At 35.7% G+C, this 13392-nt stretch overlaps 1 protein-coding gene across 1 annotated transcript in view; it reads right to left on the minus strand.

Annotated features, from left to right (window-relative positions):
• Window positions 1-24: 24 nt before the first annotated feature.
• Window positions 25-13392, minus strand: part of LOC123874496 (tumor necrosis factor, alpha-induced protein 8-like protein 2 A) — a 41775-nt gene continuing 28407 nt past the window's right edge. The window contains exons 3-6 of the mRNA XM_045919886.1: window positions 6270-6403; window positions 5610-5768; window positions 4780-4877; window positions 25-4603 (exon numbers count right to left, since the gene is read on the minus strand). Coding sequence (XP_045775842.1) covers window positions 4432-4603; window positions 4780-4877; window positions 5610-5768; window positions 6270-6403 — 563 coding nt within the window. The 3' untranslated portion in view covers window positions 25-4431. The remainder of the gene's footprint in view (window positions 4604-4779; window positions 4878-5609; window positions 5769-6269; window positions 6404-13392) is intronic.

The following is a 13392-nucleotide window of genomic DNA, read 5'->3' on the forward strand; positions in this document are numbered from 1 at the left end:
AACTCGGTAAGAAATAAAAAAAAGTTTATTCCTCAATTGTATATTTGATATCAAATCTTAGTACATATAACACAGCTTAACAAACTTGAAAATAAGTAATTATACAATTAACACAACTTTCACCATCGAGTAGGTAGCTATTGTGTCGTGAGTACGAACGAGATAGAGGTGAGATCCAACGAACAATGTTATAGAACTGCTATAAACACAGATTATAGTTACACCTAATTATTTAATTGCATAAAAATAACACATAATTAAGGGCCATTACATCCAACCCGAATCCGTTAAATTACGATCCCAATTAGTCATATAGAACTATGGTAGCTTACGCACTAGCTCCATCTTCCTTCATCCTTGAGAATATCTCGGATTTAAATCGGATGTATGACCTAGATATATCAAAGATGTCCACTGAATAGCTTGGATTTGGATCAGAGATCGGATTAGTGCGTAAGCAATATCCGAGTTCGATCCAAGTTTTTCATATCCGTATTTTCAAGGACTCGGATCGGATGAGTGCGTAACCGCTCTAAAATCTATCGCTATTTCACAGAATCCAACGCGGTCTTGCAAACTTAAACTTTTGTGGTTAAGCACAATGATAAGTGACTAGCTGATGCCTGCGACTTCATTTGTGTGGTTTTTAAAAATCCCGTGAGAACTCTTTGACTTTCTGGGATATAAAGTAGCCCGTGTCAATTTCCAGGGCTTTAACTATACCGATGCAAATAATCACGTCGATCCGTTGTGACGTGGTTAAAAGACAACCCAATACACCAACAAACACATTTTTCGCATTCATATTATGGGTATTGGGTAGCAATTGTATGTAGGAACATAATATGAAGTAACCTAGGTTTGCATTTCTATTTACTTATTTTAAATACTTAAAAGAGAAGAGATATTTCAAGATATGTCCTTATTTAGACTTTTTGAGAGATGTGTCCTTGTTGAATTTTGAATTATAAAATGGTTTTCCACACATTTGATATGACTATACTAAACCATCCATTAGATAGTGGGTACATATAAACTAACACATCAAACATATAAATTATTAAAACACATGAAATTCAGCACATTTACTTAATTCTACAGTAAGAATTGTCATTTGTCATGCCGGTTTTTCATTTTAGCTTTTACTACTGAAACATCTGCGTATAATTAATCATTTAAAATTAAAAAAATTAGCATCCGGTTTCAATATTCAATCTATCTGCAGACGTTGCTATTTGTCAAAAAATATACAGATTTTTGACAAATTACAACGTTGCTACGTACGGACTTCGATATTGTCAGATACCAGATAGATTGAATATTGAAACCCGATCTAAAATAAATTTTTCCCGTAAATGAGGCCATAATTTCAGCCCACGTTTGTTATTTTGCAGATCGTTAATTAATTTTAACAGGTTAAACCAGGTTTGACATTAATTTTGATGTTCTGTTAAAACCAAAGGTTAAAACTGATTTTTACGCGGATGCAGCCAAATTATAACCCCCGAATTCTGAAAAGCATCTTAGAAGGCCTTACGTTTGTGGCATTATGACGTTCCTGGCATTTCCCCATATAATAACGACAAAAAACTTTAAAACGCTCTTAAAGGTTAAAGTATTCAGTATTCAGCTGATACAAGAGAGACAATACTATTAATTAATAACATCAAATGAGAAACACTATAGTTCAATTCAATATTTATGGCGGCTTAAAAAGCTGAGAGAGTTGGTTCTCGCATTTAGAGCATCATTTATACGGAAAGATAGACATCATCTCAACCCATAGCCTCGCGTCTCTCACGATTAAGAAGAGTTAAGGGTTTTAGGCCATAATCCATCACGCTGACCAAGTGCGGATAAAAATACTTCACAGACTTTTGAGAGCATTATAGAGAACTCTCAGGCAGGTTTAATTATTCACATAACTCTGAAAAGTTAGAGGTGTGTGCCCGGGATTGAATCCGGGATTCCTTCGACGGAATATCCAAAATAATATCTAATTTCCACATAGTGATTTCTCAGCCACCAATAAATGAGTTTGAATCAAAGTAGAGAGTCGATACGATACGTTTCAAGCTTATATTAAAAATGCTTTTATTTATACATTATACAATTATATTGTCATTTTAATACAACTATACAGGACGTCTCTTTGATATTATCTAGCTGACGTTACAAAGATTTTTACAGCTGAAAAAACTTATCTTTAAATGCTAGCTTTGAATTTTACTCGAGTAATCTTGGTTTTACGGTATTTTTCAGTTAAAAAAAAAGGTATTTTGAGAAGGTAAAACTAGTTTAGAACTAAATACTTATAAAAAATAAGATTCTATGATATTAATTATCATATTAATTAATGTTTTGTATTATAATCCATTGGATTGTCTAAATGCATCTTAACTACTTACGTGGCAAGTATTGTGCAAACGTGTAAATTGTGGCTACTTGTATAGATTTTCAAAAATAATCGTTAAAATTAATTAAGTTTATTGCTAAAAAAGATGGATATGGTATCGGTTTAGATATGCTTGAACTATGCTAGATAACAAAGTTTTGGTCCGAATTCTTACGCCTTTTTAAACGTAGGTAGATCTATTATTTAAAAATTCTAATTTTGTGTTGTGATTTAGTACAGAAAGTAGATTTCGGAAAAATAGTCATTTTTTTTTAATATAAGTGTAGAGAAGAAGATAAGAAGAGCTAGAAGTTAATACGTTTGTAAAAGTTTAGATTGTTCTGGGAATTATATTTAAAGTTTTTACAGTATAAGTACGATAGAGTAGTTACTTAATTATTCATTTATACCAGAAATATTCTTATATACTATTTAGTAGGTAAGAAAAAACATTATTTTGTCATGTTTGTGTAGGTAGGTTATAGGTATCATGTTGCGATCAATTTATATTCCAGCAATGAACAAATATTTACCTTGGTACGTGCCTATTGACTGATTTTTACTTAGGCTCCTAAGAATGTTACGCGTGTTGCGCTTACAAAAAAATCCGTCAAGTGCGGGTCAGATTCGCATGCAAAGGGTTCCTTCCCAGCGTAGATACTAGAAAAACACTTTTTTTTTATTTTCATGGCAGCCATTTTTAAATTTTTATTAATTTTGTTGTTATAGCGGTAATACATTCTGTGGAAATTTCATCTTTGCGATTCTCTGCCTATTACGGTTCACGAGATACAACCCGCTGACAGACCGACGGACGGACGGACGGGTAGCGGAGCTTAGTAGGTAATAGGGCCCCGTTGGCAGCCTTTGAAACGGAACCCTAAAAACGGCCATATAATATCGAATCGGTTACATCCGTGATTCGCATATTAACAAAATTCAAGATATCACTTAAATATGCATAAAAATTTAGTTTTTTTTTTTAAGATATAAATAATTATATCCAAAATAAAATATTATTGTCAGACTAAGTAGGTATGTTAATCAAATAAACTTAAAACAAGTTGAAATATCACTTAAATATAACTAAAAATAAGTTTATTGTTAAAATTGCTTATCATTAGAGTAATATTAATTTATTGTTTTGGTAACGGTCAATATATTGCCTTAAACCACTAACCATTCAATGTACAAATACGTCATCACATTAAACTAGGTACATTTATATTATTTACATCGAAACTACAAATAATAAAATTAAATACAGGCTAAAACAGGGCAAGGTTCAAATTAACATTATGTCAGGAATTGTGGGCATTTTTGGATACTGGCAAATATTATAGGTACGGCAAGTTTTCTTAATATATTCTAAACATACATTTTTATTCACGCATGTTAATATAAAATTGGACACTAAATTATAAATTGTACGTTATTAATTTGTCTAATTTATAATTCATTTATTCATTCTTTTTAATAATGTTTGTCAATAAACCTTTCAATATCATTTAAATAGCCATAATAATATCCTCCTTATACAATTTATTTTCCTCATAAATAAGGAAATCGGAAAGTTGGTACAAACCCTAACCGGCCGATAGACAGTGTTTGTTTCAATAAGTCTTGTATCTTTGAGAATAATTCCAAATACCTAAGAATAAAGTATAGCCGATATAAGTAGAGAACATAAATCGTCTTACTTGAGTATTCAAGACAGTCTCGACAGTTGTCTAAACATAACCGCATTATCCAATTTAAGCCGTTTATTTTCATGATTTTCTAGTTTAGAGAGCGTTCAAAATAAATAAAATGCGTCAGTGCAAGTGAATTGCAGGCCCGAAGCGATACTAATGTCAAAACACGTGCAAGAATATCTACCTTGACGTTGTAATGAAACCTTCATTTGTGAAGATAACGATGTAAGTGATCCCATTATCGAAGCGTAAGACGAAAATCAAGTCCTAGAAGACCGATTTAAGATGGTAGGTACGCACGGGTTTTGAGTAGGACGGCACATAGTTTCTCATTTTGTCGGATTATAGCAGTCCCCTGTCCAGTTCTTTCCGAAGCATCCTGGTGAGTTTGAGGACGTTCTCATCGATTTGTCCCGCGAATAGGGAGTCGAGGAGATCACCTCTTGAGGCTAGTGCAAATACTCCTGCCAACCTGGAGACTGATTTGTCTGATAAGTGTCTCTCTACCACCGACCTGTACAAGAAAAGAAACGAATTATTATCATCTAATATGTTTCAGCATTGCTTGAAATTTCATAGTACGTGCTTGCTAGTTCATACAAACAAATTTTAAGTCTTGGATGCAACTACTAGCGTGGGGACTTAAGATAAAGTTATGAAATGGATTTTATAAAGAGAAATAATAGTTACTTCAGTGACTGGTGGGAATCGCGAAGAGCATCTTGGAGGAAGCCACGATCATAGGAGAAGTCCACCTCGCAGAACGAAACCACTGCCATTAACACCGTCTGAAAATGTACATTTTCTTTGTCACAATAATGAATTTAATCTCTTCTAGGAAATGTTTTTCATTCTCTAATAAAATATGTATTTAATTTTGCTTTTATTACGTAATGCTCTGCTGGAGATGGAGCGAACAACGAGAGAAATATTAGGGTGTACACAAAACACGCCTAAATAATATCTCTTACGTAGCTACCTCTATTTTCAGGAGAACAATATAGCATCTGACACGACACGAATGGAGAGATCAGGTGCAGAACCAACGGTTTCAAGAGTTCTTTGGGGAACGGGGATGTAAAATCACCTACTTTGCTCCTCTTAGCTGCGGCTAAGAATTTGCTGACAGAAAACCTCAACTTTTACCTATCTCAGGATCAAAGAAAAGAAGAAGTCCGTGGAACATCGTTCCGAGTAATTACAAGCGCCTCTGTTAGATCGCCAATGTAATTCGGTTGAGAAAAAGAGAGCGTTCCAATTTCGTTACGATGTCGAGGAGGAGAAAGGAAAGGAGAAAGGCAATGGATCCAGGAGAAGAAGTTGCTAGCAACCAGCACTGGCAACTCATTATTGTGCATTACAAATGCTGCAGAAGAAGAACCAATAATTGAAAAAGGATACTGACAACCATGAGCCGAGGATACCGATGGACGGAAGCTAATCGACAAGGGACACGATTACAGCCAAGTAAGCTAGCCTCCAGACCAAGGTCAGTATTATAACTTTTAATAGATGCTTACGTGGAACTTGGAGCGGAAAGCCGCGAGCGCGCGCTCGTCCGCCGCCGACAGCTGGCCGTGCCGCCGCAGCACGCCCAGCTTCACCGCCGACTTGATCACATGCTTCACCAGCTTCTCTGCCTCGCGCTTCTCTACACGCTCACGGAGCACTGTAAGGAACTGAAATAGAAACACATACTTACTCGTAATTTTATTTATATATTCGTAATAGAATAAAGGTTGAAACTCAAAACCATAAAAACTTTTTTTTTTCCGTTTGCCGTGACTACCCTGGGGCCATGGAGTCTTAGTGCTAAAAATCAGACATTTCAGGTGATGTAAGAGCCGGTTAATTTTATCAGCCTGTATTCTTGGCACCATTCCATGCGAGCATGACTTGTACCATAATAAGACAAGGCTAGACACAAAAAACCTTGAGCATCAAAAATTAAAAAACCATAAAGGACGTCGCAACTCACTCGACGCTTCGCAAAAACTCGACAAGATGGTTAATTCGAGTAGCAAGATACTTTACGGCGTGAAATCGACGGGAAGTACCCTGTAGGTTTTGGTTCTCTTGGCAAGTCTTGCCAGACAAACAGAAAGACAACGAAGTAATCTTATAAGGGTTCTTTTTTCTCTGGAGATACGGAGTCCTACAAAAAGCTAAGGGTCTCAAACCTGGTCTAGGAGCTTAGCCGCGTGTTCGTCGAGGACGAGCGAGCGAGCGCTGGCAGCGCCGCCGACCCTCGAGAGGAACTTCTTCTGTGCGCGCAGCGAGATGTCGCGAGCGCACCACGCGCCGCCCTCCATCGCTGTAACAACAGATTATTTCATCAAAATTGAACACTAGATGATGCCCGCAGCTTCGCCCGCGTGGATTGGTCAGATCCCCTTCAGCATCAGGATTGACGAGTTGGAATCCAAATTTTTTATGGAACAATGTCGCAAAGTTTCCTTAACGATTAAAAAAAATACGCAAATCGGTTCAGATATCTCGGAGATATCAGTGTACATACAGAGTGACTTCATAGATTTTGTTTATAATCCCGTGGCGTGTCTGCATGGACTTAGTTTTTTTAACCCGCTAGAACCTGTGCTGTGCAGCGCTTCTGCAGTGTTTAAAAGCTTTGTTTCAACAAACAGATAGTCTTTCAGATTCAGATCAAAGAAGAGTATGTTTTAGGTATGAAAAATCTTTCTTTTTCATAGCTTAGGTACTAATTCAAGTGCCTCTTTCATTTATAATGACTTTCAATAATTATAGTGACGGATATTAGGAGTTTGGTCTCATTATAAAACCAGTATTCAACTGAATCGTATCTAAATATAGAAATGGAGTCGATCTTTCATAAGACACTTGACCTTAAACTCAGCCGAGAATTGAGAGAAGTAGATCGTATTTCGTTCAAATGCATGTATCTACTACCAACTTATCTTAATTTTGGAAGTTATGATAAGCCGAGAAAATATAGAATATATATCTCCGAAAAATGCATACTTAATGCTCATTTATTTAAGTTACAAACCAGATATAATTAATCTGAAAAATGTCCATCTTCTCTAAGGTATTTAATCTTTTATCTAAGGCGTCTAAATGATTTATGTACAGGACATCATTTAGCAAAGGTCCTTTCCAATACCTGTAAAGTCGTTGAACTTTACCGCGGGATATTCATCATGGTATGCAAATTAAAATCGCATTAATGATATTCGCGTCTGGCTCTGGCAAAGTTGATTAACCTCTGCATTATTTTACATATATCTTACAACGATTCTGAAAGCAAGATAAGAGCCGGTAAGAAACAAGTAGTTGCCCGTTTCAAAAACTAACTATTTGCTGCCATGCAACTTTGTCGTTAAAAATTCATCAATACAATTAAGTAAATAAATAAACTATTACTACTAAATACTACGAATTACGAAACTACAACAAAACTATACGATACCTACTATAGATTTAGGTCATAACCCGTTACGCTGGCCAAGTGCGTATTGGTAGAGTTCACATACCTTTGAGAACGTTATGGAGAATTCTCAGGCGTACAGGTTTCCTCACGATATTTTCCTTCACCGGTAAAGTCAGTGATATTTAATTGTATATTCCGTAACTTTAGAGGAGCGCCCCGGGGGTTGACACCCCGACCTCCCGAATAGAAGGCTAACCTCTTAACCACTAGGCTATCACACCTTTGTATAGCTGTATAGTGTATACGTAGTACTAATGTTCTATGCCTGAATAGTGTATCTATTTATAGAAATAGATGCACCTACAGTAAACAACCGTTTCATTGAAGTCTGATGGAAATTAATGATGCAGACTAGCGCGTTGCGATATAGTGCTTGCCTAAAAGCTTCCGATTATTCAAAGCTCACATAAAGCCCGATTCACTCTTTCTCCCTTACAAATAGTAATCTGATATTGTGAAACCTACCCATATTTTTATGGGTTGTTGCGAAGGGAATAGCTATTTAAACGTCCATTAGGGCTACCTTGACGTTTACTAATGTTCGAAAACCCTTTTCAATTTTCCACGCGTGCTTTTTGGTTGCAGTTGAACTTATTAGTCTTTTACCAAAACTCTTTTTAGATTATGCTATCTTCATCGTCAACTGGACATAAGTCTCTTGTACAATGTCAATGTGTATATAGGGCCATTGCCAATTCAGCTTCGCAAATCGTTCTTCTACGGATCCCCTCATTTGATCACGTAGAGAAACTCTAAGCCATAGCTCTGTCCGTCGTCCACTAAGTAACTGAGCTTTCTTATTAGCGACTATGTTATCTCGGATAGGTCCTAACCGAAATTAATCTAGGAGTAATCTATTACTGAAGGAAAATACAAATAGGTTTGTAACCGCTGACGTACCTTGGAAGTTAATAGCTCGTATATATGAACAGTTCAAACTTTGCGGGCATATAGATAGTTCTAATAAGTTTGAAGTTGGTAGGTACTAATGGTTATAAATGAGTCACACAAGTCTAAATTGGGCTTAATTGTCCTTGTAATTACGACAATAACAGCGTTATCACCTTTTTGAGTTCATTTAAATTTATACGCAGTTTATTTCAGGGCTGCCGCTTGTTTTACATGAAACCTTCTTAGTAGGTACTCAGTACTTATTGTATAGGTTTTCTTCGACCTATTGTTTCCGGTATTAAGTCAGGGTCAAACCCTGATGGACTCTTAGCCGTATTTCTAAGTAGTTACCCAGAGTCGCTATCATCATGATATGATGACATGACCCTATCGTGATCGTCATCATGATAGGGTCATGATCGTCATCACAGAACTAACATCATAATATACCTTGTTTTCTAATTACTTAGGTTCTCTTCGAGTCAGTAAGGATCAGTCCTTTAAAACTGAGCTATCTTGCAAGTTTGCATACAGAGTTGCCATTGAAGGATGAATCATTATTACATAATAGGTAGGTGGTTATGTTATTTAAGTACGACACAGTAGAGATTGTAGAGTAAGTTTGTGGTAAGATTTATAGTTATGTGTGTTTGTGTGTCTAAATAAAACCTATTTTTAAATAACTGAGCCACTTCTTTAAAGATTCTATCTACTTATATCGAATATTGTTATAGTGTAATCTGTTATTGTACCTAATTGGAATTCATGATTTCATTAATGAATACGAATAAATATTACTTCATTACAATATATTAATAATCAAAAAGCGATTATGTATTATAATAAAAAATAAATAAATAAATATTATGTGGCTATAGGCTAGCCGATGGGAGTTTCCTTGAAAACAGTTTCTTTTTTCAGAATAGGTAAATACGAACTAGTCTTTAACAAAACGCTATCATTTAGGTACCGTGAGTCACAAAGCAGACAGTAGGCACAATAAAAAGAACCAAATTAAATAATGACGAATTCAGTTTATGGGGGCGACTCATATACAGTTTTCAGGAATTCAGCTTATTTATACGATGCTCTACTTCAGTGATAGTATTTTATTTATGCACTTATAGTTACCTACCTTTTTTTTTAAATTATTCCTTACAATTCCGTCTGATTGTGGCCGACGACTTACTATATTTTATAAAGAAAATTTTTCTTTCAGTCATTTGATTTTCAAGCCATGTTTTTTGAAGAGTTAGGATATAACTGAAGATCAAAATACCTACATTATTGAAGTTGGTCCACGCTACACGGGAATGAGCTTGAAGGGAGCTGGCGCTTATTTAGCCCACAGTACTTAGGTACTTTATTTATACATATTATTACATATTAAACTATCACTACCCAAGTTATAAATGCGAAAATATTTTTAGAATAGAATAGAATAGAATAGAATAAAATTTATTCGTTGAAACCGACACATAAACATAGTATTACAAATAAAGACGCTTATACAAAACTAAAAATAAAAAAAAATAAAAATAAAAAATATAAACCCTAAAATATAAAATTTAAAATATAAAACTTAAAAACTAACTTAACTTAAACAGTATATTATGTATGTATTATGTGTCGTGCCAACGAAAGGTTTTTGTTTGTTGGTTTGTCCTTCAATCACGCTACAACGGAGCAATGGATCGACGTGATTTTTTGCATATAGTTAAAGGCGAGGAGAGTGGCGTAAGTTACTTTTTAACCCGGACAATCAAAAAGTTCCAACAGGTTTTTATGGACCCATCTGTTTACCTAATTCTTACATCCCGATGACCAAAATAGTCTAAGATTTATACCAGAAAATCGAAGAATACCCACAGGATTTAAAAAACCTAAATCCAAGCTGACAAAGTCGCGGGTATTATTTACAACATATAGTAGCTATATACACATCGGATACTACTTGTCCTTGGAGCTTATAAGCTTTCCATACCCATCTATCAATACCTGCCCTTGTCTGATATAAACGCTAAGTCAGCAAAGTAATTTCCTTAATACACCATCAACCTCCCTTGTGTATTGAGTGAAGGTTTTACTGGGCTTTTTCTACAGGTATGTACTTTGACCTTATTGAAATTAAAATGTCGGTTCATGGAAAAAAATCGCAGAGATCCAAATTGTAGCGCTTTTAATACTATACCTACGTATGTGACATCTTCTTTATAAACGAGATAGGTAACTTGATATTTTGTCATTTTATTGCCGTTTAGTTTCCAAAGATGTAAACAATCGAATTTACAACAACTGGAGAAATTACCATTTTTATTGAAAAAGGGAAATAACCCAGTTATTAAGCAAAAACATTCGTCCTGGCGGGGTTCAGTCGTCATTGTGAATTTAGGCTATCGGTGATTCCCCCTGTTTTCTATACGAGTATCTAGGTTAATTCTTCAAATAGGTGGTATCATAGGTACAGGTTTGGGCGGAACCCGCAATCTAAATTATATTAGCATATCGCATGTCGGCGCGGCCTTGGCGGTTCCCACACAATCAGGCAGAGAAGCAATGTCAAGTTGAAAGCCTTCCCCGTATCGTACCATGAAACATGGGGATCAAATAACTAAGTATAATGTATCCCTGACTCAGGGGATGGTGTGTGCAATTTTTATAATGGAAACCCCATATCATCACTGTTTTCTATTAAATTCATACTAATCGCTACCAATATTATAAATGCGAAAGTGTGTTCGTTTGTTCGTTTGTCTTTCAATCACATCGCAACGGAGCAACGGATCGACGTGAATTTTCGCATTTGTAGGTACCTAAAGTTCACTTGGAGAGTGCTTGAGCATCAACCAATCAGACCTTTGACAGAAGAGTTAATTTTACGTTTTTTTTTTATGTAAAATTAACTAACAAACGTCTCCGACAATCGTTTATCGCAGGAAACAGCCGCCTATTGTAATAGAGGTTAAAAAAACAATCAAAAGTGATTGTGATCGTGACATTGTAGCTGCAATCGAGCTCTGGAAATCCTAGACGTCGCGAGATTAGGTGCAGTCAGCAACAAAGCCAGGTTTGCACTCGCCAGTATAATCGACTGTGGAAGAGTGCAAACCTAGCTTTGTTGCTAACTGTACAATGTACATAATATTAATAACTAGAGGATGCCCGCGACTTCGTCCGCGGGGATTTAGATTTTAATAGATCCCGTGGGAACTGTTTGATTTTCCAGGATAAAAAGTTGCCTATTTCGATTATATGTAGAGACGCAAGCTACTTCGGTACCTTTCATACAAATCGGTTATGTGGATGGGTCTTTAGGAATCCCGCGTGAACTCTTTGATTTTCCGGGATGAAAAGTAGCCTATGTCCGTCCCCGGAATATAAGCTAACCCTGTACCAAATTTCGTCAGAATCGGTTACACTGTTGGGCCGTGAAAAGGTAGCAGACAGACAGACACACTTTCGCATTTATAATATTAATATTAATATAAGTATGGAAGTATGGATTATTTATTTATTTATTTTATTCAAACAACTTTATTGTACAAAAATGCAAAGACAATAATACCTAAATGATACACTTATACAAATACAAAGGGCGACCTTATCACCAGAGTGATCTCTCCCAGGTAACCCGATTATGTATTTGATTATTTATATGAGGATTATGTATTTTGTATACCTACAAAGTCTAGATGGAATTCTTTAATGATCCCTCGAGAACCTTTTCTTTGAAAAGAAGTTCATATCTCGTAAAATGACATTCTCACTTAGATAACAAAACAAGCCTCTAGATATCCGGATAGTGGATACAATTTCTACATACAATTACCGATTGAATTGCTATTCAAACAGCGGACCCGCTGGTGTCATTACCCGCGTTCAATACTCGCGGATTGCAACAATTGCACGCGCTAGCACGATAGCACGTGACAACACAACATTCGGTCGGACAATAAGCGAGGCGATATTTTTTTCGCTTCGCTTCAGATTTTCAGATTCGAAGCGGAGTACAACGAAGCAAAACTATGGGAAGTACAGCGAAGTAACGGTGAAGGAAAACGTGAGGAAAATTGTATCGTCGCTGCGCATGCAAAATCCGCTACGATGATTTTTGATTTTTTTGATTTGATTGATAGGTTTTGATGATTTGATTTTTGATTTTTTTATTATCGTTTTTGATGTCATTTTAAAAGGCGTGTGCATATGTAGAAACCCGTTCTGGAGCATGTCGTGCTAGTTCAAGAGATAATCTTTTTAGCTATGTGATTTTGACCTAAACGTAAATCATATTTTTTCAAAAAAATTAAATTTAAAAAGGTCTTCTGAAAACTTGTGATTTTACACATAGCGGTATTTCCATACGCAACGAACGGTATGTCAGTAAGTTCTCCACACGTTTTCCATAATATGTATCTGAAATCTGACAATCCACGCTCAGCCAGCATGATGGGTGACCTACGCCTTTCTCATTCTGAGACGAGGCCTGTCCTTAGGGCTGAAAATGATGATAATAATGATGAAGTTTTTACAATATTCCAAATCATTGATTTAAATCTTTATTTTTAAGTCTTGTATTTTTATTATTTGTCATAGTATTAAGCAATGAAGAAGTTTAATTTAATTAATCAATCAAATTCACTTATCTCACACTTAATAATTGTTAATTTAGTTCGCACTAAGAAAGTCATGAACAACGCGTCTTTTACGTTTTTATATACGAGAAGCGATTTGTTCGCCTTTAAAATCTGCTAAGATAAAATAGAATTTAGCAGGCATTTACCAGGAAAATAGCTAAAACTAAGCAGACGCAAGCAGTGTGCATGACAGAGCATTTATATCGTAATATACAACACGGGTTTTCTGCAAATGAACTTATTTGTTATGATTTGCCTTGCGCGAGATTCTGCAGGAAACGAAGTTATACGGTGCACGGGAAACTGTAT

The sequence above is a fragment of the Maniola jurtina genome, chromosome 18 (genome assembly GCF_905333055.1).
Source record: "Maniola jurtina chromosome 18, ilManJurt1.1, whole genome shotgun sequence".
Classification (NCBI taxonomy): domain Eukaryota; kingdom Metazoa; phylum Arthropoda; class Insecta; order Lepidoptera; family Nymphalidae; genus Maniola; species Maniola jurtina.